At 39.2% G+C, this 20,872-nt stretch overlaps 1 protein-coding gene across 1 annotated transcript in view; it reads left to right on the forward strand.

Annotated features, from left to right (window-relative positions):
* The window catches only part of PHLPP1 (PH domain and leucine rich repeat protein phosphatase 1), a 137,314-nt gene that overhangs the window by 55,006 nt on the left and 61,436 nt on the right, over nucleotides 1-20,872 (forward strand). The window contains exons 2-3 of the mRNA XM_068197935.1: nucleotides 17,774-17,970; nucleotides 20,002-20,127. Of these exons, the coding sequence (XP_068054036.1) occupies nucleotides 17,774-17,970; nucleotides 20,002-20,127 (323 nt within the window). The remainder of the gene's footprint in view (nucleotides 1-17,773; nucleotides 17,971-20,001; nucleotides 20,128-20,872) is intronic.

Consider the following 20,872-nt stretch of genomic DNA (forward strand, 5'->3'; position numbering starts at 1 on the left):
GGGACAGGTTTGGGGCTCTGGTAGTCTTTGAGAATCTCATGGTGGAAGAGACTGAGTTGAACTGGTGTGTGGGGCATGCAGAGCAGCAGGGACAGATGTTGAAGCTCTGCTGCTGTCATGTGGCTTGTGCCAGTATCAAGGGGAGGGTAGTGATGTGGTTAAGTTTGTCAGTGTTGTCTGGCCCAGAGCCATGAATTTTCTTAACCAGTTGAAGGAAAGTATTTTTCTCTTTACAGTATCAGGTAATAAAACAACCACAAAGCTTTCCATTTACTTCTTGTGAGAGATAAACACATCTTCCCCCCACTACTGCTCCTCACCAAGTAGTGAGCTATGGGAACCAGGTTTAGGGTACCAGATATGATACTATCACCCTATAAACAATAATGCAAATTTTTTCCAGTAATATCTGTCTGGCTTACATATTGCACCTTGCTGACTGCGCATCCACAACCTATGCAGTTTCTCACAGCAAACAAATCCAAAGGCTAACTTGCTTGATAGTTTTCTGTGGAAAAATTTCCATCTTAAATAGATAAATTGAAAATGACTCTCCAGAGGAGAGCTCTGAGGATGTACCCACCAGTTCAGGGAAGCTGCTTGCTTTCTTCAAATCCAAACAAAGAGCAGACAGTGTATATTTGAAAGCCTTTTTGTCATGATTCAGATCACTTGTCCTAGTTTCCAAAGCCAACTCAATAATGTAAGCTTGAGATTTACAATGGGATATGTCAGTATTTGTTCTACCTCTGCTCTACTTCATAACATCCTAGTCCCATTATTTCATCCCTGCTCTCCTCCCATTGTTAAATAGCTTGATTCTGTCAAGTTGAATAAATATCTAAATTCTGTCCATTGGAGAATGGCTCAGTTTCATCAGCAGATATAAATGTGCACAAGGTCTCGAAAATGGAGCAGCACATTGTTGCTGCCTTTGTCTGTCTGTGGGCTACCCCTCTGCGCAAACCCACTAAAGCTGAGATGAAGTGATGAGAGCTACAGCTCCTGCTCTCCATGGGCTCTACCTTTTGTGCTCTAAGTGAGCAGGCAGTTGTGAGAGCCCAGCACCCGTGGGCTATGCTGTTGCTACCCATGTGTTCATATATCATGGGTGATGGTAGAAGAAAGTGTTTTAACTGCTGATTGCCGCAGACATGCTGAAGTAGCATGCTGCATTTTGTAAATATGATTTGGAGCTAATGAACCAGATCAGAGTTTTACATAATGCCGTTGCTTCAGCACTAATATGACTAATCTGTTTGGACAAGTAACTATGAACTTCTGAATGGCTTATTGCAGGATGCTTGAGTAACTCGGTTAGAAACAACAACCTTTGTACTGGCATGATAATCTTTTTGTAAGAACAAGTGGCTTGGTTCTCTTCAGAAGTGTACTATTTTTGTTTCAGAGCAGTGGGATGACAAGTCTTGAGGTAATGCATTAATAAAAAGACAGAGAAAAAAATCAGCCAAACTGCATTATAATAGCAGACTGCAAAATGTTATTTGGATCATTATCTGTGGATACAGAGGAGAGAGAAGAATGGGACTAGGGATGCATAGTGATGTATGATATCTGTTGAGGGATAGCTAAAACTGGTAGTGGCTGCCCATAGAAGGTTTTTGCCTTTTGCTTGAATATAGTTTAAGTATTTTGTATTTTACTCCTAAACAAAGAAATTTATATAAAAAAAAAAGCCCTAAGTTTCAATGTGTTTGGATTTTTACAGAATCTAGACAAATCTGCATTAGTTCCAGGTCAAGGGATCTGGTCACAGACTATTTTTGTGTTTGGTACATTCACGGGTTTCTTTTACCTTTCTGACTCTGTGCTTGTATGTTATGTGCTGTACTTGAGGAACAGTACCAGAAGATTGAATCTCCAATGATTAAGACTGAATGTACTTTTTTCTACAGATCAGTGTAATGCTGTTGGCTTGTCCTCTTTAAAGTGTTACTCCTGGTCTGCTACCCTGCAATGCTGGCTAACTCTCAAGGAGAGGAGACAGCAACTCAACTTATATAAGTATGTGAGTTGGTTATAGCTATGTAATTTTAATAAACTGTAGGTGTCTTTTGTGAATTAGTGGTATTGTGGCTTTATGCTTCTCCTGTAGAAGCTGGGTACGTTTTTCAAACCTCGCAACAAGACAATATACCATAGACAGGCATTCTTGTTTGGTGAAAAGCATGCAGCAGCCTTGGAACTTGCAGCATTCCCTGTTTTCCAGCCTGGTATGTTCTTTGTTTTTGTCAAAGGTACATCTGCAGGAAGAAGCTATCTATGCCATGCTGGATAAGTCTTGTGCTTGATAGCATCTTTTATCTTTCAGTAATATACTTCAGAAAAATGTGTCCTAAATGTGTTCTGTTCCTCTTTTGTTTTCATTAAATAATAAATTTAGCATTGCCTCGGAGCATTGCTGTCCTTCAGCTTAAGGAGAAATTTAGAAGAATAGACCAAATAATGGTCTTATTCAACCAGAATCTTTTTATTTGGATTGTGTAGATAAAGCTGTCAGTGACTTGATAAAGAGTCCTGTGCTTTGAAAGGACAAATTTCTTGAATGCGCTTTTTTCATTATTGCGATCTTTGCGGACAGATCCCTCTCTAAAACTGCTGCTGTCACATTTTTACCTTTCGGCAGGTTTCCTTTACAGAAGAGTTATGAGCCTGTCTGATGCATCTCTGGGGAGATTATATTTAGTCACAGGGAAACTCGCTGTTGCAACGATTTCCAAGAAATATGAATGTAGTCCTGAACTATTGTACCGAGGTTATCATTGTGACAGTACCTAGTTAGGACTGTGAAGTTTGCAAGTAGATTTTGAAGTCTAACTTCAAATATTGAATTGTATTTACTTTGTTCCAAAACAATTTTTCCCCCCTAATGTGTTGGATAAACGCAGCTGCTCTTCTTGCAGCTTGCATAGAAAGATTTAGAACTAATTTTGTGCTTTCTTTCCTTTTCCTCTTTTTTTCCCCCCTCTCCGAAATGGTAAACAATGCATAAAATTTAGAAGTCAAGAAAAGTAAGGGATAGAAGTTTGGGTTTTAATCCCATATCCTGAGGCCTAGCACAGTGCTCTCAGATAATTTCCACATTCTCCACTAGCAAACTTTACTGAGGGAACATGAGAATTTTCTTTCCATGCATTGGATTCTATGTGGTGAAAACTTAATACCACGTGTGGGTTCAGAATGTCTTTTTTGCATTAGCTTTAAATGTCTTAGAAGGGATCATCTTCATGTTCATTATGAATTAACTGCTTCTAGTACAAAAAAACACCAAAAAAACCCAACCAAACAAAAAAAAATCCAGTCCAGCAGTACAGTCTTCTTCAGAGGTGGTCTATGTTCTAAGTTTAAAAATACTAAGTTTTATAGATTTGACTATTTCAAATTAAGCTGTTAAGACCACTGTCTCTTTCAGATAGTTTCTCAGTTAAAAAGGTAAGTTGTTAAAAAGTTATGTTTCCTGTAGTGATTAGGTTCTGGTGGATTGATGAGTTTATTTTCCAAAGATTCTCAAAGGACTTTGAAACTACATGAAATCCTCAGACTGAACTTCATGATTCAGTAAGACAAGACCTCTGTGACAGCTGCTAAAGCATTGCATCCTTGGAGCTGAAATCTCCAAGTCTCCAAGTTCAAATTCAAGCAAAGACTGTTTTTTGGAGAAGAGTGGCCAGTTTTGTTTCCTTTTGCTTTTTTTGTTTGTAGCAAGTTCTGGTTGGCTTGCTGCGCATATCACAGAATGTTAGAATATGCTGGCCAGCATTCCTTAGTGCTGTCCTACAAATTGGAGGGCCTTTTCCCTACAGATTATTAGGACAAGCTTTCCATAGTTTATTTCAAATGTAGAAATTTGTCAGGCCTCTGAAATTTGTCAGTGGCTGATATGGCACTCTTGGTTCCAGGTTGGGCACTGGTCTAGTAATGTGCTTTGTATAATTTTTACCATGAATTTAAGGTAGCTTCAGGGAAGTTAAGTAACTGTGGTCATGGCTTATGGGATAAACCTTCCTAACAGAACTTTGGGCTGTTCGTGTCATTGCTGGGGAGGAGCACACGAACCACTGCTGAAGCCAGCTTGTGGAGACAGTGGTGAGTTCTGTCCTGGAAGTAGCAAAACCTGAGGCAAAGGATTAGCGAAAGCATTTCAAGGATATGGAAAGAAAGTGGATTATAGGGTAAAACAACTGGCCAAGAATTGCTGAAATGCCAAGTTGTATAAATGTTTGAGTACAGTTGCTATGCGTGCTCAAAGCCTCTCTACTTGTGAGCTGTCTAAACAACTGTATGCTTTTGTAGGGAAAAGATTATTAAAGTAAATGTGAATCAAAGTGTTTTTAAACTCATCTAGTGAGTTCTCACATTATATTAACAATTCTAATAGCAAATAGTTCAGGAGAGCAGTGAGAGAAAGTATGTCTAAACAGCTTTTCATACTATACAATATGCAAAATGCAAATTGGATGAAGTAAACTACACAGTTCCTTTCCCTTGATTACATTCTGGGTCACTGGCTTATTTGCTTTAAAAACCAGCAGGAGGCCACTACAAAAACTCAGAGTAGAATGTTAAGCAAGACAAACTGGGTCAATAAGGGGAAATGTTTTCCTGCATTGGAGGGGCAATTCTCCCTCTCCTTCCTACTTCCCATTACACCTTTGCAGATGTTCCCATAGTGTAAGACTGTTCTCAAGCCTTCTTCTCCTCATCCAGGTTTGATAGCAAAACTAAAATAGAGATGCCAATGTTCCTTGAAGCTGAAAGAAGATCCGGATGACTGGCTGCCTTTTTCTTGTGTTGCCGAGCAGTTGATTCCTCAAGTTTTGGGGAGGTGCTTCTGCTGGTGGTAAAGTTTCCCGGCTTGGTGTTCCAACCAGGGAAAGCCTTCTCTCAGGGCAGGGCTGGATTTTGGGAAAAGGTTCTTCCCCTGAGGTCTGGGGCACTGGAACAGGTGCCTCAGGGAAGTGGTCAGAGCACCAAGCCTGGCAGAGTTCAAGAACTGTTTGGACAGTGCTCTCAGGCACATGGTGTGAGTCCTGTACAGGGCCAGGAGCTGGACTCGAGGATTGAGATTGGTCCCTTCCAACTCAGCATGTTCTGTGATTTGATAATTTTTCATTAAAAATACTGCATTGAATAGTTTTAGGGTGTTTCAGTTTAGTCTCATTGTTCCTTATGTAGCTGAATGTGATCTGTCTAGCTATCTAGAAATCGTATACTAGTTAAAATGCCTAGAAATTAGAGCATCTTATTAAATCTGTAAATGTAGCAATACTGTATATGAAACTTACGTTAAAAAAAATTCAAAATGTGAGTTCTACAGATCTGAAGTATAATAGAATAATGTTCTTTTGGAGGTTGGCAGTGCATGGCATTTTGTACCCAACATGCTTCCCATGTGCAAAGTACACAGTTTGTAATTAAAATTAATTATTGTTTTGCCCCTAATAATAAATTTCACTGAATAAATTCTTGTTGCTGTGATAGTATAAATTAAAGTACTGCAACTATAATGTATCCTTGACTTCTTCCTTTCCTTTCTTGCTGAGGTGGAGATGAAGATATCTGGAACATAAATAGAAAGTGTCAAAAAAAAAAAAAGTCTTCAGGAGTCTCAGTTCTCCCTCAAAGGAGGGTGAGTGGGCAGAGGAATCAAAATGATAGTATTTTGGGAAGGATTATTTTCAAAATCTGCCCAAATGCTTTTCAAATTTAATCCTGCAAATGTTTGTGAATGAGAGAATCACAGACCTGTCCTATGGTTTTTCTGACAGTGAAGCTTCATGTGTGTTTTAGAGAGAAGAGCTTTAATACTGTTCCTTGTTTTGTATCACTGTGTCCACTCACAGAGTAGGTCTCTGGAAAGGGGAGGCAAATGAGGTGGTTTTAATCCACTGTCTCTTGTTCCTCCTCTCTATTCAGGTGAGATGTTACAGGAGAGGATTTCTGCCATTAAGATATGTGATCATAAAGTCCTGGCCATTTGCATTCCTCTGCATGGAGGTGACCTGTGAAAAGGCTTTCAGAAAGACAAATGTAATGTGATCCCTTCCTCTGTAAGGAGTCAGGCACTTAAGACAATTGGTCAGTGAGAGTGGGTGCGTCAAAATGGAGAGCCTGCTTAAATGAGATCTTGCATATTTTAGGTTTTACCCCTGATTGCAGGGTGGAGGCTTCAATACAGTTTTAATAAGATTAAGATGTGCTGAACTTTGAAAGGATGTGCTTTGGAGGGGAGTGGCTGTGGTTTTGTTGGGGTCTTTTTGTTTGTTTTTAGATGCTAGCATTGGGCCAGGATGGATAGTAGAACAGTTTCAGTTGCTCAGCTTTTTTCAAAATAAACAATTTAACTACTGTTGTCTCTGTGTAGCCACAATATTTTTTCCAATGGTAGAGAAAGCATTCATTTCTAGGGCAGAAAAATTAAATACTATTATGGTCTGACCACAGTCAATATACTTAAATGGACTTACTTGCGCGGTGTGTTACACTGAACACTGTTCAGCTGGATTGCTCTTGTGGTATTGAGAGGTCTTGGATTCAAATGCCAGTAGAGATGATGTTTGACTTTCAGGATGGGGTCTTCCCATATGTAGTTGGTCTTTTCACACTTGTCTCGGTATTTCCACTGAAAGGAGAAAACTTTGGCAAATAGCCCTAACTTCCAGTTGATCCTAGTAGTATGGCACAAAGCACTCATGGTGGGTATTTATGGATCCTTTTCTAAAATTATCAGGAACCAGAGTTACAGTGGTGCTCTGATGAATTTAAATTCCTGAGGTTGTTTTTAGCATGCTCACTTTCCTGTCAAAGCTGAAACTTATGAACTTGTTTTGATTTCTCCTAGATAACTTCCTGAGGCTTCAGGAGCTCCAAATCGGACTGTGTACTTGGGAAACTGGACCTTTGTACAGGCTTTTTCCTGCTCTTGCTATGGGTGTGGGAATTTTCAACATTTTTCTTACAAGGATGTATATAGCATCCAAGAAGAAACTTTAGAGTGTAGTCAGGCTTGTGAGCTACTACTTGTGATTATCCTTTCATAGAGCCATGGAGTGCTTTGGACAGAAAACTGATGGGTCTGGAGATGACTCAGATGTGTGATAGTTGATTTAATTTAAAAAGGGAATGGAAAAAGCCAGTGTCTTCTGGTTTTTTCCTCTCCTTTGTAATAAAACCGTATGATGTGAACTCCTAGACAATTCCCATATGCTATCCAGTTACTCCTAGTCTCTGAGGTAGGAAAGAGAAGAAACTGTGTCAAACCTGATATCTGTGGGCATGCGATAAATCTTCTCTGCCTGTTTCCAGGGCTAGAAAAGCATTGAGAAAATATTTTTTCATGTTTCTTCATGATGCATATCTCTCTCCCTTGTTTCCTTCTTCACACTTTATAAAATCAGCTTTCCTTCTGTCTTGTGTTTTTTCTTTTTGCTCAGGAATGCGGTCTGAGGTACAGAATTTTGCTGCTGACACACGTTTAATGTATATCAGCATAATCATGCCTTTGTCATGTAAATTTGAAAAAAGAAAACAAATGATTGAAGCCAAGTTAGTGTGAATCAAAGGGTCTGTGTTCTTTAGCAAGGAAACAAGGTGGATGGCTATAAGCAGGCAGACATCCAGGTAGTGAAGCTTTCCAAGGGTATCTGAAATCCTGTCTCTCCTTTTTCATCATCCAGGCTTCTGTGTGATTCTTTGAAGCTGCTTTTGCTGATAAGAGAGAAGTGAAAAAGAAGGGCTGTTAAGGGTGGTGTGAGGAACAGTCTTTATAGTGTTGTAGGAGAGGGAGAAAGAGGCCACCGAGAGTGTCCTTGTGGCTTGTTGCAGCTCTCACTTTCAGCTGAATATATACTCCGTGCCTACTTACTGAAGTCAGAACCAAAACCATTATTGCTCTGACTAGCTCCTTAAAAGGTTTGTATGAGCATACTATATAAAATCACATGCACATATAAATATTGATGACTAGTACATGGGAAAAGCAGCCAAGGTATAGACATAACGTGTATGAACTAAGCTTACCTAGCAAGTTGTGAACACACTAGCTGATACGATGGAGTAAGATTGGATTATAAGGTCAGCCAGAATTCCTTCTAGCAATAGCCTGAAATCTCATGTTAATGAAGCTGAATTTTAAATGACAGCTAAGTCTGACTAATTGCTTGTGCTGTTTCTTCTGGCTTTTGTATTTCTCTTTGTGCAATTTAAAGCAGTCACTCAATCTTTACCTACTAGTTCCTCTCTTCTTATTTATTAGTTATTGTGGCTTTTGATTGTAGATGCCGCCAATTCGAAATCCAGAATTCTGGTCTTCTCTTTGCAGGGCTAAACTTTGTAGGGACTTGACAAGTTATACATTTTTCAGTATCATTTCATATCACAGTTATTTGTGATTTTTTGAACTAGACATAGTCGAGATGTGCTAGTAATAGCCGTGCAATATTCTACAGAATTGTTTTGATATAAGCTGTTTATCAGTTGGGTCCTATGATAAATCTTGAGTTTAGATTTTGATCTGCGCAACAATGCTGGTGCAGTGGTAGAAGTGGCATACTTAAAATGTTTTACCTTAATAAGGATTTAGATTACTACATGCTTTTAGCTATGTAGGATGCCTGACTTGTTTCTTCTGATGAAAGAACAAGAAGAAAAACCACTGTACTTGGAACTTGAATACATTTAACACACAAAATAGCTTAATCATCTTGCAGTTGATAGAATTTTAGTCTAGAATACTTTGAAAGATGACATTTCTGTTATGTAAGAAGTTCATACAAAACAATTCTTGACCTAGCATGCACATGTGTTCCTCTGTAGCATTTTTAAAATGTTTGACCACCCCCGTCTTCCCTCCTTGGGGCAAGGCAGGTACGTTCCAAGGGCATGTGGGGATTTGCTAAACTTTTGCTGGTAAGGAGCATGGATTCCTACATTTCTGTTGTAGTACTAAGGCATACAGATGAACTTCTGCCAGGGGTTGTCATTCTTCCCTCTCAAAGGAGTGTGTGTTCATGTGGTTATTTTGAGCTTACATTGCCATGCCTCATGTTGAGCATCTAACACTGATAAAACCTGAAAGCTGCTGCTAACTTCAGTGTAATTTTGCTCTTCAATTCCGTCAAGACTCAAGCTTTGCCTAAAACAGTTGGTTAGCTCAGAGCTTTTGCCAATATAGCTATTGCTTTAGACAGGATAAGTATCCTTTGGGAGGTCAGGGATTTTACTGTGCTTGTGGCTTTATTGTGCGTTGGGAGTGTAACAAGTAGAATTCAATTTTTGCATGACTTCACCAGAAAAAAAGTGCATTTTCAGCATTTTGTTCAGCTGTGCTTTATAGGGGCTGAATTGGGATGAAAGGGGAAAGGTCAGTTGAGTATTCATTGGGTCCCATCCTACAGAAGCTGTACATACTGTCCTAAAAGTCATGGCAAGTACTGGTGAGTTCGTAATTAGTTTTTTTTTTTTTTGGCCTCATCTATTACATTTTCACCTCTTTAATATCAGTGCATAGAACTGTATAACTTGAAAGTGGAGTTTTTTGAGGCCATCTTAATAAGGGATAACTTGAAATGTATTGCTAAAGTATTCTTTTAAAGAAATACGTGTAAGGAGTTTGACCAGAATTTAGCACAAGTCTTCCCAATGTAAGACTCATTCTGTTTTAAATTTACTTTGACCAAAAATACTTGGCAGATTATGTCACTGAAGAACTTAGTCAGTAGCTTCCTTAAATGAATCCAGGTTCAAGATGGGAAAGTTGTTTTAGATAAGTCTTCCTGGAAGCCTCTAGACCAATATTACAGATTTTTGGAACTTTGTTAAAGCATAGGAGGAAGATGACATTTTTTTTCTTGATGGTATATTTTCAGGATATTTCAGTTATTTCTCCTTGGAGAGTTGACATATGGTTCTTTCCCAGAAGAGCTGGTATTGAGTTTTGCTACTAGAAAGCAGGTGACTCTCACTTTTATAAGCTTTCTTATAAAGAATGATATATTTGAACAAAACAACAGAATTCAGCCTGCATCTCCATTGTATTTTTAATGCTAGCAGAAGTCTGGACATCAAGTCCACCTTTATTTTGCTTAAGTAACCAACCCTGACTGCATGTAACTTGTCTGGATTTCCTGCAGACAAGTGAAGTGAATGGGGGTGCATAGGTCTGCAAGTTTGAATGTGAAGGGCCCGTGTTTCAGCTGCAGGAGTAGTCTGTAGGGATAGATGGGGTGAAGAGTTTAAGAACCAGGTGGATTTTCAGTTTGTTGGGGGTGAGTCTGTGTTTATGGATGTTTGCTTGTACAAACTTAACTTCAAAATCTGTCAAAATAACATTGAAGCAGCTAGATCTTGAGTTCACTTGCTACAATCAGAACAACTGCATTCCAAGGTTTTTTGTTTGCTGTCGCTACATAGTAATCCAGATGAATTTCCACTGTGCTTGTGTGCTTTTAATTGCAAATATGTCCTGTCCACTGCTACATATTCTACTTTAGCTTGTTGCCTCTATTAGGTCGTCCTAGTGTAGGAGTTGTGCTGGTTAACAATGACTCTTCAATTAATTCTGCTGAATCACTGTTAGGTTCTCCTTCAGAAGCTTTTGCTTATATACTTTCTTAGTTTTTGACATTAGAAGTATTACAGCCATCTTCCATGGTTCTACATGACACTTGATAGAAAAAGCTTTTCAGAGAAGTAATTTTTGTTACATTTTGCCTGTGATATCATTTGAAGTGTTGATACCATGTGTCAAGATGGTGAGTCTTGTTGAGAACAAGATAAAAGGAATGATCAAATGAACAAGGACTGAACTCTGTCTCAGTGGGGAAAGAGGGATATTTTCTGAAATATGAAATACATACAAACCTTTCCTCCTGTGAGGATTTACTCTGAAGTGGAAGGCAGGATTATGGCTATAAAGCTATTAACTATGTTTTATTGTATCATATCATGCAGTGCTAATGCTTGCTTTTAAGAGTGATCTTCCTGTGAAGTAGGAGGAACATGTTTCGCAAAAACTAAAGGCTTGTCTGTGTTCTACCCTGCCAGTTTTGTCTCAGAGTGGATGTTTCCTTAAAGAAAAGGATGAGTTTAACACAGTTCAGTAAAATTCATCATTTGGAGCCTGCTTTTCTTTCCCAGGTGAAAGGGCAACAGCCTTCGAGTAGTAGAGCTTGAACTGCTAATTCCTAAAGGAAACTGAACTACTTCAGAGTTTCCCCCAGCACCCATACAATACAGAGTGCAGCAAAATGAGGAGTATAATGTGTAAACTATGGAACTATGCTGATAGTTACATGCCCTTAAGAACAGTGTAATGGTGACCAAGTCCCTCTTTGACTGAGCAGTACAGATTCAGTCTGCAGCCTTGTGTTAAATCTTGCAGCGATCTTTAAGAGTCTAAGTAGATTTGAGGGCAAAAATTCAATTGCTGATTTTGGAATGATTTGACAGATGAAACTTTGAAATATATTCTTGGTCTGTTACCTTTCCAAAAGCAGCCTTCTGGTAGAGACTGTCAGGTGAATCCTTGGTCTTAGTTAAATATAAAACCTGCTAATTCTGTGCCTTTGTTTCTAAATTATGACAGTGTGGACAAGAAAAAATACTTCTAATAAGCATGTGTCTGTATGTAGGTTTTCTTTGTAAGTTTCAAATAAAAAAAGAGAGCAGTACAATAGTTTGAGGTTTTACTTGTATTTTTTTTTGGTTCCTCTGCCACCCTCTTTTTTCTTTTTTAAATCAAGCTTGCTGCTTTATTTTTATACATCTCATTGCACTGGGGCTTGCCTGAAGTCATCACTGCTGTCCTTAGTTTGATGAGAATGAAAGGGGAAGCAGCCTTACATGACTGAAAAGCTTCAAAAACATTGCAGGCAGTAGCTTCATCTGTATTTAATCAAAGGGCTTGAGCAAAAGTAGAAGTTTGCAGAATGATCTGGCAGTAAGGTTTCAGCGACAGCAGTTGTGGTGTAGTTTCCCAAAAGGTGGGCAAAGACACTGAAACACTTCCGTGTTTTGAGCGAATTGAGGCCTCTTTGCATTTATATTTAGGCAGGACCAGCGCTGAGCTTTGATTTGCAGGTTTGCAGGCAAGGTGGGATGAGGTGTTCTGCTTTCGGTTCAGTGGGGAGAGTGCTCCATGTGTGAACGCAGGGGCTGCCACGCACCCTGCTGGCTCCCCCTAACCAGCTAGGGGATAGCCCTGCTTTCCCGAGTGGATTCCGATCCAAATCTTCAAAACTGAATGGTGGTTTTGGGGTGTTCTTTTTCTCCAATGAGTACAAGAATTGATATTCACAGAATATTTGTGTGTGTAATATCTTGTTTCTGAAATGACTTGCTGAAAGCCGTGGGTGGGTTTGCTTACATATCCTCTCCAGCACCAGCCACTGTGTCGTTCCTCTGCTCTCCATACTGCACGACTCACCATGAGCTGTCCCTGAGGCCTCTCAGTCAAAAGGAGAAGCAAGAAATGAAGCCTGTTTTGTCTGAAAGGGCTGGGGGACACCTTGCAAGGAACAGCAGATGTGGTAGGGCTGATGCAATGCTGGCCTCTGGTCGTGGCCCAACACTGTGCAAAGGAGGATGACGACCTCTGTAGCTGCCCAGCTGTAGCAGGAAAAGTACATCCCTAAATTAGGCACTCAGAGTTAATTCAGTCACTTCTGAGAAGTCTCAAACTTTGACACTATTCCTACTGAATAATAACTTAAGCCTCTCTTACTACTGGCAAATACCCGAGATGGCTTGGGACGGGCAGTCTCTCCAGCTGCCTGGGCTGCCTGCACCATGCAGGTCACGAGGAACTTTTAGTTTTCATTCCATCAAACCAATATTAGTAATAAAAATAAGACCTGCTGTACAGAAGTGAACGTGTTTCTTATGTCAACACTTTTCCCTGCTCTTATTTTGGTAATGTCTTAAGTTGCTCTTTAGAGACAGACTTTATTTGCTGTACTTTTCAAACAGGGGGGAATACTAAGTACTTGCAACTTAATCAGCCGTATTGCTGAAGAGAGGGTTTTTTTCTCCCCAAGTACTTTTATGTCCCATAATGAGTTGGTATTTTATAACTTCTGATGGTAATGTATTCCATATGCTTTCCATCGCTGGGATAAAGAGCTTTACTCCAGAATCCAAAGCAAGTGGATGTGGGTATTTATTTAATAAGGTTTGAAGTCTGTGCACCAAGCAGGATGTCAGTGTGTTGTGTACCCAGACCTTCCTCAAGCTGCTTGTGGTGAGATCTTAGTTCTTTAACATCGTGGAAAGATTACTCCTGTTCCATCCTGCTTCCTATGAAGCAGGGTAGGTTCTGTGATTCTAAAGACAGTCCTGCTGTTTCAGTGAAATTCCTTGCTTTTCTTCATCCTTGTGAATTCCGCTAGTTTCCCTCCAGGACTCTGGAGGAGTTAAAACTGAGAGGAATTCAGCCATGAATATCAAGATAGCCAAATGAGTGGTCTGCTCATAATTCCTTGAGGCATCTCTTCTAATGCCTTGCAAAGAACAAAAGTCCTGTTGTGGGGGTGCTTAGGAGTTGCTGTAGTCTTGGAGACTTGACAGGAATGAAAAATAATCTTTTTATGGTTTCTTGCTAAAACACTCAAAGAGCTTTGGTTGGGCTTAGCATTTGAAAAACATTTTATGGTATGTGACTCTTCTGGATATTCTGGCTTATTTGCCTTGACTCTCATCAGTGCAACAATAATTATATTTTAAGTTTTTGGCAGGATTCAAATTTATGTTTCAAGTCACAAAGGATCATCATTACCATTTTATCTGGCTTTGGTGTATTATCACAGCCCCTGTGAAAACTCATTTGCTTCCTTCAGAGTTAGTTAAAACTAAAGAATCATCTGGGTGTGAATCTCATGCAGCCTTCTAAATCTTGAATAGGAGGTCTGTGAGGCATATTGAGGAATATAATTTCAGAACTGCTGATGCTTTTACTGAAAACTGTGCTTCCACTGGCACTGTTAGAGGCAGGGTACCTCAAAACCAACAGATTTTTGGTGGTGATGATGTAGTTGAGCCATAATTTGCAGTGTTTGGTTTGTGGCCTAAAAGCATTCTGGTGTAGTCCAAATTGCTCCCCATCTTTCTGTACACTTGGAAGAAAAAAATGTCATTTGCCTTATGATTTGATTATTTTCCAGGCCATAGAAAAGGCAGGTGCAGTTCTGAGCCTTTCCCTTGTCCTCCACTCCCCAGCCTGTCAGGGATGAGCCCTCTTGCAGGAGACTCTGCCACCTGCTGCTTTCCTCCCTGAAGTGAGGAATCTAAGCCAGCCTTAGATAGCTTCACAGTCTTTCTAAACCCCATCCCACTTCTGCTGTGGCAGAGCTCACTGTCATTTAAACTTTTCCTGCTTTTATGCTCTCTTGGCAGCTAATACTTGAGCTCTTTAAAGCTCAGTCTGTCCAAGCTTATTTTTTAGTAGGCAAGGCTGCAACTTTTCAAACAGCTTTTGCTCAGTTACCTGCACAAATTACTTTGGCAGATTTACAAATCTATGAATTTAGTTCCACAACTAGTTGGTATGTCCTTGATTAACCTCCACTTAAAATCAAAATAAGCTAGTGGCTTTTGACTCGTTTTTTTTTTTCCTCACTTGCGTGATAATAGTATCACAGTGTTTTATCAAATATCAATGATGACAGTCCTTAAGCAGGAAGAAAACTGAATATGTGAGCAGATTGCATCTCAGGCAACAACATGTGATCCAATATTAAACATGAGCTTTTCAAGTTACAGAATCATGGAAGAGCCCAGGTTGGAAGGAACCTTGAAAGATCATCTGGTGCAACCAGATGGTTGGTTATGTAGTGAAGTAGACAAGAAATGGAAGAGAGAAACCATTTGCTTTAATGAAATAGGTCCAGTGTTTATTTCTGTATGTTCTTATCAAGAACCTCCTGGCTTTCACTTAGCAAAGGACAGTACTTGATGGGAAAAAGCACCTTAAATCCTTTGAAGGGTTCCTTTGAGTTCAAAGGGGTTTTTAATTTTCTAGTCAAATGTGAAGTTTGAGAGAAAATACAGTTCATAGCTAGCAGGAGTACTTCCAGTGATAGCACTCTTCCAGGTTTTTTAGTAAACCTTTACTAATGATACTAATTGTTACTGGATCTTGTGACTTACAAACTCTGAGAATTCACATGAAATTTCAGGAACTACTTTTTAGAGACTTCTGAGTAGTTTACAGGTCCAGCTGTGCCTAACATCATGTACTTAGTCCAAGAGGGTCTGGTCCTAGAAAGCAGATTTCTCAGGCATCTGAATTTATTTTCCCCTGTAACTTTTTCCAAGACTAGCTTTTCAGTACCCCTTGTGACGTGTGAGTACCTAGTGTGGTAGTCTTTTTACCACTGACCTAGGCAGGATAATGCTACTACTTGATTGTCCCAGAGCTCTGCTGTGTTTCCTACCAAGCCTCTTGGCTGCAGCACTGTAGCCAGAGCTCATACTCTTTGCTATCCATGATATTCCTGAAAAATTTCTGAGGTTTGGTGTTTTCCAGGACACAGGTCTGCCCAGATTAAGTGCAAATTATGCCCTTTGTTCCTGAATGTTTGTGAAAGTTGCATTTGGTTATGTTGAAATAATAAATGAGCTTGTCTTCCGAAGAGATTGAGTTTATGCCTTAAAGTCTTAAGGGGTTTCTATCAGCAGCATGTCCCGCTTTTCCTGGGAAGTTACAGAGCATACAGGTAGAAAACAGACCTGAGAAGATGATCATAAAATAAAATTTTAGAGGTACAACTGCACACATCCCTGCCAGCTATTCCTTATACAGTTGTGTTATTAGTATTTACCAAGCATTTTTTACTTCATTACAGAGATGTGGTTGTTTGTGTGCGTTAATTCTTTAATTGGTGCTCTGTGGCATTCTGCACAAGCTAGATAAATTCTCAGTTACTTTAAGAACTAAATGTTTCATATTCCAAATGTAATGTTTGGTTCAGCTTTTGTGTTTGTTAAGGCTGAGTTGCTCTAATTTATTCACTTGTATTCTCTATCATTTGTCTTGTGGCTTTGCACAGAATGGGTGTCCCATTTCTCTCTGTTAGGCAAAGAGTTAATCCACAGCTTCTGTGGTTGGATCTGAATTTGCTTGACAGTGTAACTACTGCTTTCCTGGAGCACCTATTTTTGAATTTGATGCCGATACCTTGTGGGCATTAAAGTTTCAGTGTTTCAGCTTCAAGCAACAGTGATGTTCCTGCAGATCCAAACTGGCAGACATTGGTAGCCTAAATGCTAGTGTTTATTAGAGCAGAGCAAGGCTTGAGGGTAACTGTGCCAAGTGTTGGCTCATTAAATTGGCAGGAAGATTCAAAAAGGCTGCTTTTAACGATAAGGACAAGAATTGGCGTGGGCTAGGCAGGGGTGAGAGAATGGCAGTGGATAGGGCATGTGGTAGGTGTCTTCTATCTTTCCTAGATAATTTGAAGGCAAGAGCAGACTTATTGAGACAAATGAGCTGTCATGCAAGCAGGAATAATAGCAAGTTGAAGTAATAGTGTGCAGCACTTGTCACTGCTGGAGATCAGTAGGCACAGCCTTGAAATATTAGCGTTGCTTTTCTGTAGTCCTAATAAGTTTTTAGTTCCTTGTATTTAAGAATTTTGGTAAACATTAGTGCAGGGAAATTAGTGATTTATCTTTTATCATGATGGGGAAGCTACTTGAAATTAACATACCCTTTGGTTTGTTTATCCAGGGGAGCTCTCTCCCAGGGTTCACCAACCCTGGTGTTCTTACATAAATTTGAACTGGTTTAACCTGAACATGATTAGCTCTTGTCTCTGTTTGCGAAATACTTAGATGTATTTGGATGACTCAGGTCTGGCCTGGACTGTTTAGGGTTTGATAGTGTAACTTGGTGTAGATAAATCAGATTAGAATGAGTAAATTGTGCCTCCTGTTTACATCCTGAAAGAGCAGAGATGTGAAGTGCTTGTCTTTGTGTTGCCATTGCTCATGATATTTTCTGCAGAGTAGAATCTTATTAATAGATTAGATTAGTAGAATCTGAGACATTTAAAGTAATTTAACAGATTATGTCTAATTAGTAGTTATGCTAATAATCTGAACTACTAAAAATAGTGAATTCATTCTAATACAGACAAAATAACTTCACTCTTTACAAATCTTTACTCAGACTAAAGCAGGTCTTTGAGGGGTTTCATCTAGGTTGCACCTGCTAATGTAATGGCTGAGTGTGCTGCCTCTGCTGTGGGGTTTGGACTGAGCAGTGTGGGCTGGGGGAGGTAGGACCTGTGTTCTTTGGGAAGCTTTTGAAGCTGTTTGAGCCACACCCTGAAGGATAGCCAGAAGAGACATGGAAATGCAAAGATACGGGTCAGCATGCACTACATCACCCCCTTCTGCAATTACCACACACCTTGTGAACTCAACAGGAACCAATTATTTATTGTTGGGGATGAACATTTGGTTTCCGGGTTCCAGAGAGAAGACTGATACCATTAATTGGTGCTTCTATGATTATTGCAGATTATTTAATGTGACCTGCTCCTCATGATACCAACCTGTCACATCCTTCTACCTATGGAAGAAGACTGTTCTGAAGCTAATACTAAATTACCTGCTTGCATGGTTTTGAAGTTGTACTTAATTTGCCATGTTGCAGTTTGTAGCTTGAAAATTTCCTGATCAAGTCTCAGGATGACTTGAGTGAAAGAAACAAAGATTTTCTGTGATTAAGTGGATGCTTTTGTTTCTATTTCAGGAAAGCCCCACAGCACTGGCAGCTCTGAACGGATTCAGCTCTCAGGAATGTACAATGTTCGAAAAGGGAAAATACATTTGCCAGTCAACAGATGGACAAGACGCCAAGCTATCCTTTGTGGAACATGCCTAATTGTCTCATCAGTAAAAGAAAGCCAGACTGGAAAGATGCATGTCCTCCCTTTAATTGGTGGAAAAGTAAGATATTTTATTTTATTTATTTGCTTGGTTAACCCGTGTCTCTTTATGAAGAGAAGATTGCATTCAATTAGGGTGATTCTGACCCTCCAAAAGCTTGTTTCTATAAATGGGATTTTCAAAGTATATAAATGACTTTTGATTATGGTCGTTCATATTTAACAATTTAGAATGTTTGAATTAAAACTACAAAGAAAAATAATGGATGCACAATCTGTGTCTTTGTCTTGTGTGCAGTGTTAAGTGGTTTATATATGCGGTAGCTTACAGCCAAAGGATACATGCAGGTCTGTTGTGTATGATCTCTGCCGTTCCTCCTCATCCAGATTTTATCCATGCTGGGTTATTCTTAAGTTCTGAAAATAACAAATAAGGGCATGGGCTTATTCTGAACATTGTGGGAGTTTTGAGTATTCAGCATTGTATGAGTAGTGGTCTATTGTAAGCTAACAGCATCAAACATTTTTCCTTGTGAAAAGCTAAAATGGGACTTTTTTTCTGATAGATTACATCTGAAAGCCAGGAGTTCCAGACTGAACATGAGGAAATTTATTTTTTCCCACTGGAATGGTGACTGAGCACTGGCATAGGTTACCCAGACTGGGTGATGGCATATCCATCACCCCTGGAGATAGTTAAAAACCATCTGTACATGGTCCTCGGCAACTGGCTTTAGGTGGACCTACTTGAGCAGGGGGTTTAACCAGATGACCTCTAGAGGTCCCTTCCAACCTTAACTCTTCTATGAAACTGTAGTGAAGACAGTAAGATTACAACATCACTGTTTTTACCTAAGCAGTGTTTCAGGAAACTATTACTGGCTTTTTAACTGAGGTAATGGGAAGAGAATCATCATCTTGAGGATGAATTTACACCTTAAGTAATCCTCCTTTTACCTTACATACTGGTAAATTGAATTCTGAAAAGTAATTTGGAGAGAAACAAGCTTCACAATATTATATATGCAGACTAGAGTTGATTCATTAATATTCTATACTAGCAGTGTGAAAAGCAGAGCTGCCTTCTACGGGCTGTTTTTCCTGCCTCTTTTATGATTCTTCACATGTTTCTCCAACTCTTCCTGGGAGATACTGAAGTAGAAACATTGTTCTCTTTTGGCAACAGTGTGTGAACTTTGGAGAATGAATTGTATTCCTGGCTGTAGGTTGCTGGAAAGGACAGGATTAAGGTTCCCATCAGCTTTCACTTTGAGATATTCTTTTCATCTCAATATATTTCTTTTAATTTTAAAAGGGAGAAGATTATGTGCCATTTTAGTTGCTTAATGTGGAATTTTTAAGCAGCTTTTGCACAGAAATGCCTTATGTGATATAAAACATGCAGACTGTGTTAAGCAGAAAGTTGACAACAAATTCTAAAAGAAAAGGATAACTAAGCTCAGAAAAATGTACTGAGGGCTTCTGCTGACAAAGCTTGGGAGGAGGGTGCTTGGCACAGAACTAAGTGTTTTTTAAATTATTGCTCAAAAAATATTCTTCCTCATCCCCATAAATACTCTGCACTTCCTGGTTTGCAAAGGCTTTCCAAAATGCTGTACTGAGACATTGAGACCATAAGTTGTGTGGGACTTCTGGTGTATGGTAGCAGAATGATGTACTCTGGGTGTTTTTTAACAAGTTGAGAAATGCCAAAGAATTTAATTGGGCTGTAAGAGAAGCATTTTGTTAAGCCTGTTTTTAATAACCAGGGAGTATAAATTGTATTATTTTAGGTTGCATAAAAACAGCCGTAAATGCATTTCACTGGCAAACCTTTTATGGTGTTCAGTTTCTATTAAAATGTTTATGTTCTTGGTGGTTTTCTCTATTAGTTCTGTCCTCCTTCTGTTCTTATTCCTGCTTGTATGGATTTCATGAATATTTGACACCCGAGATCCAGCTTGGGTGTTTGAGATGGTTAGTCCGGCTCTACTTGATGATCTGCTCTTGGGCACACTTTAACTTTACCTTGGGAAGTTCTGCAAAGAGTTTTGATTCTTGTTGACTCACAGTTTTTGTGTTTCTGCCGTAGGTGGAAGAAGTGAAAAAGCACCAGCACTGTTTAGCATTTAGCTCCTCTGGACCTCAAAGCCAGACCTACTACATTTGTTTTGATAACTTCACTGAATATCTTCGATGGCTGCGACAAGCATCAAAGGTGAGAATGCTGCTAACTCTGGTGTGAATGGGATGTTTGGAGAGTTTCCCCCAGTTCAGTCTTCTCCCTGCAGCAATACTGTTCCTCTTCTGGATTGATTGTCAAGAACTGCTGTTGCTGCTGTTCGTGTTGTGTGGAAGTACTCAGTTTGAGAGCTCTTGGCAATAGGGAGGTGAATTTTTCTGCATTTACACCAACACTTCTTTCTACTGAGGTTGTGTAAACAAAGTGCTGTACTGAACTTCTTCCATTTTCTTATCAGCTGGATGGATCTTCTGAGATCATTGTAACAACAAGGATGACAAATATAACTGTCAGCATTTCAATTAAAAAGCTTTTTTTCAATGTTATTAAAGCCTAAAGTAATGTCAGGGTTTTTTAAATTCGTTCCTTACATAGAACCTAAATATTAAATTGCTAGAAGAAAGGATTTTTTTTCCTACTTTGAAGTATTGCTGAACCTCTCTCTAGTTTAATAACTATTTGATTTTTGGGTTATTTGTAATAAGCAAATAATTTTTGGTTAGTGAAAAAAGGTTACTAACTAAAACCTTTGTAAAGTAAATTTTATACTATGCTTAGAACACAATGAATTATAGGAATTTAGGGCCTTCATTATTTCATTTAACTCTTCAGTTCCACTTTCTGTTGTTGAAAGGTATTTTTGCAGTTGTCTGTTTTATGTCTTAATCCTTGCCACTTTTTCGCTAAAGCTTTATATATCTTGAACCATTATATTTTTCAT

Source organism: Anomalospiza imberbis, chromosome 1 (assembly GCF_031753505.1).
Source record: "Anomalospiza imberbis isolate Cuckoo-Finch-1a 21T00152 chromosome 1, ASM3175350v1, whole genome shotgun sequence".
Lineage (NCBI taxonomy): Eukaryota > Metazoa > Chordata > Aves > Passeriformes > Viduidae > Anomalospiza > Anomalospiza imberbis.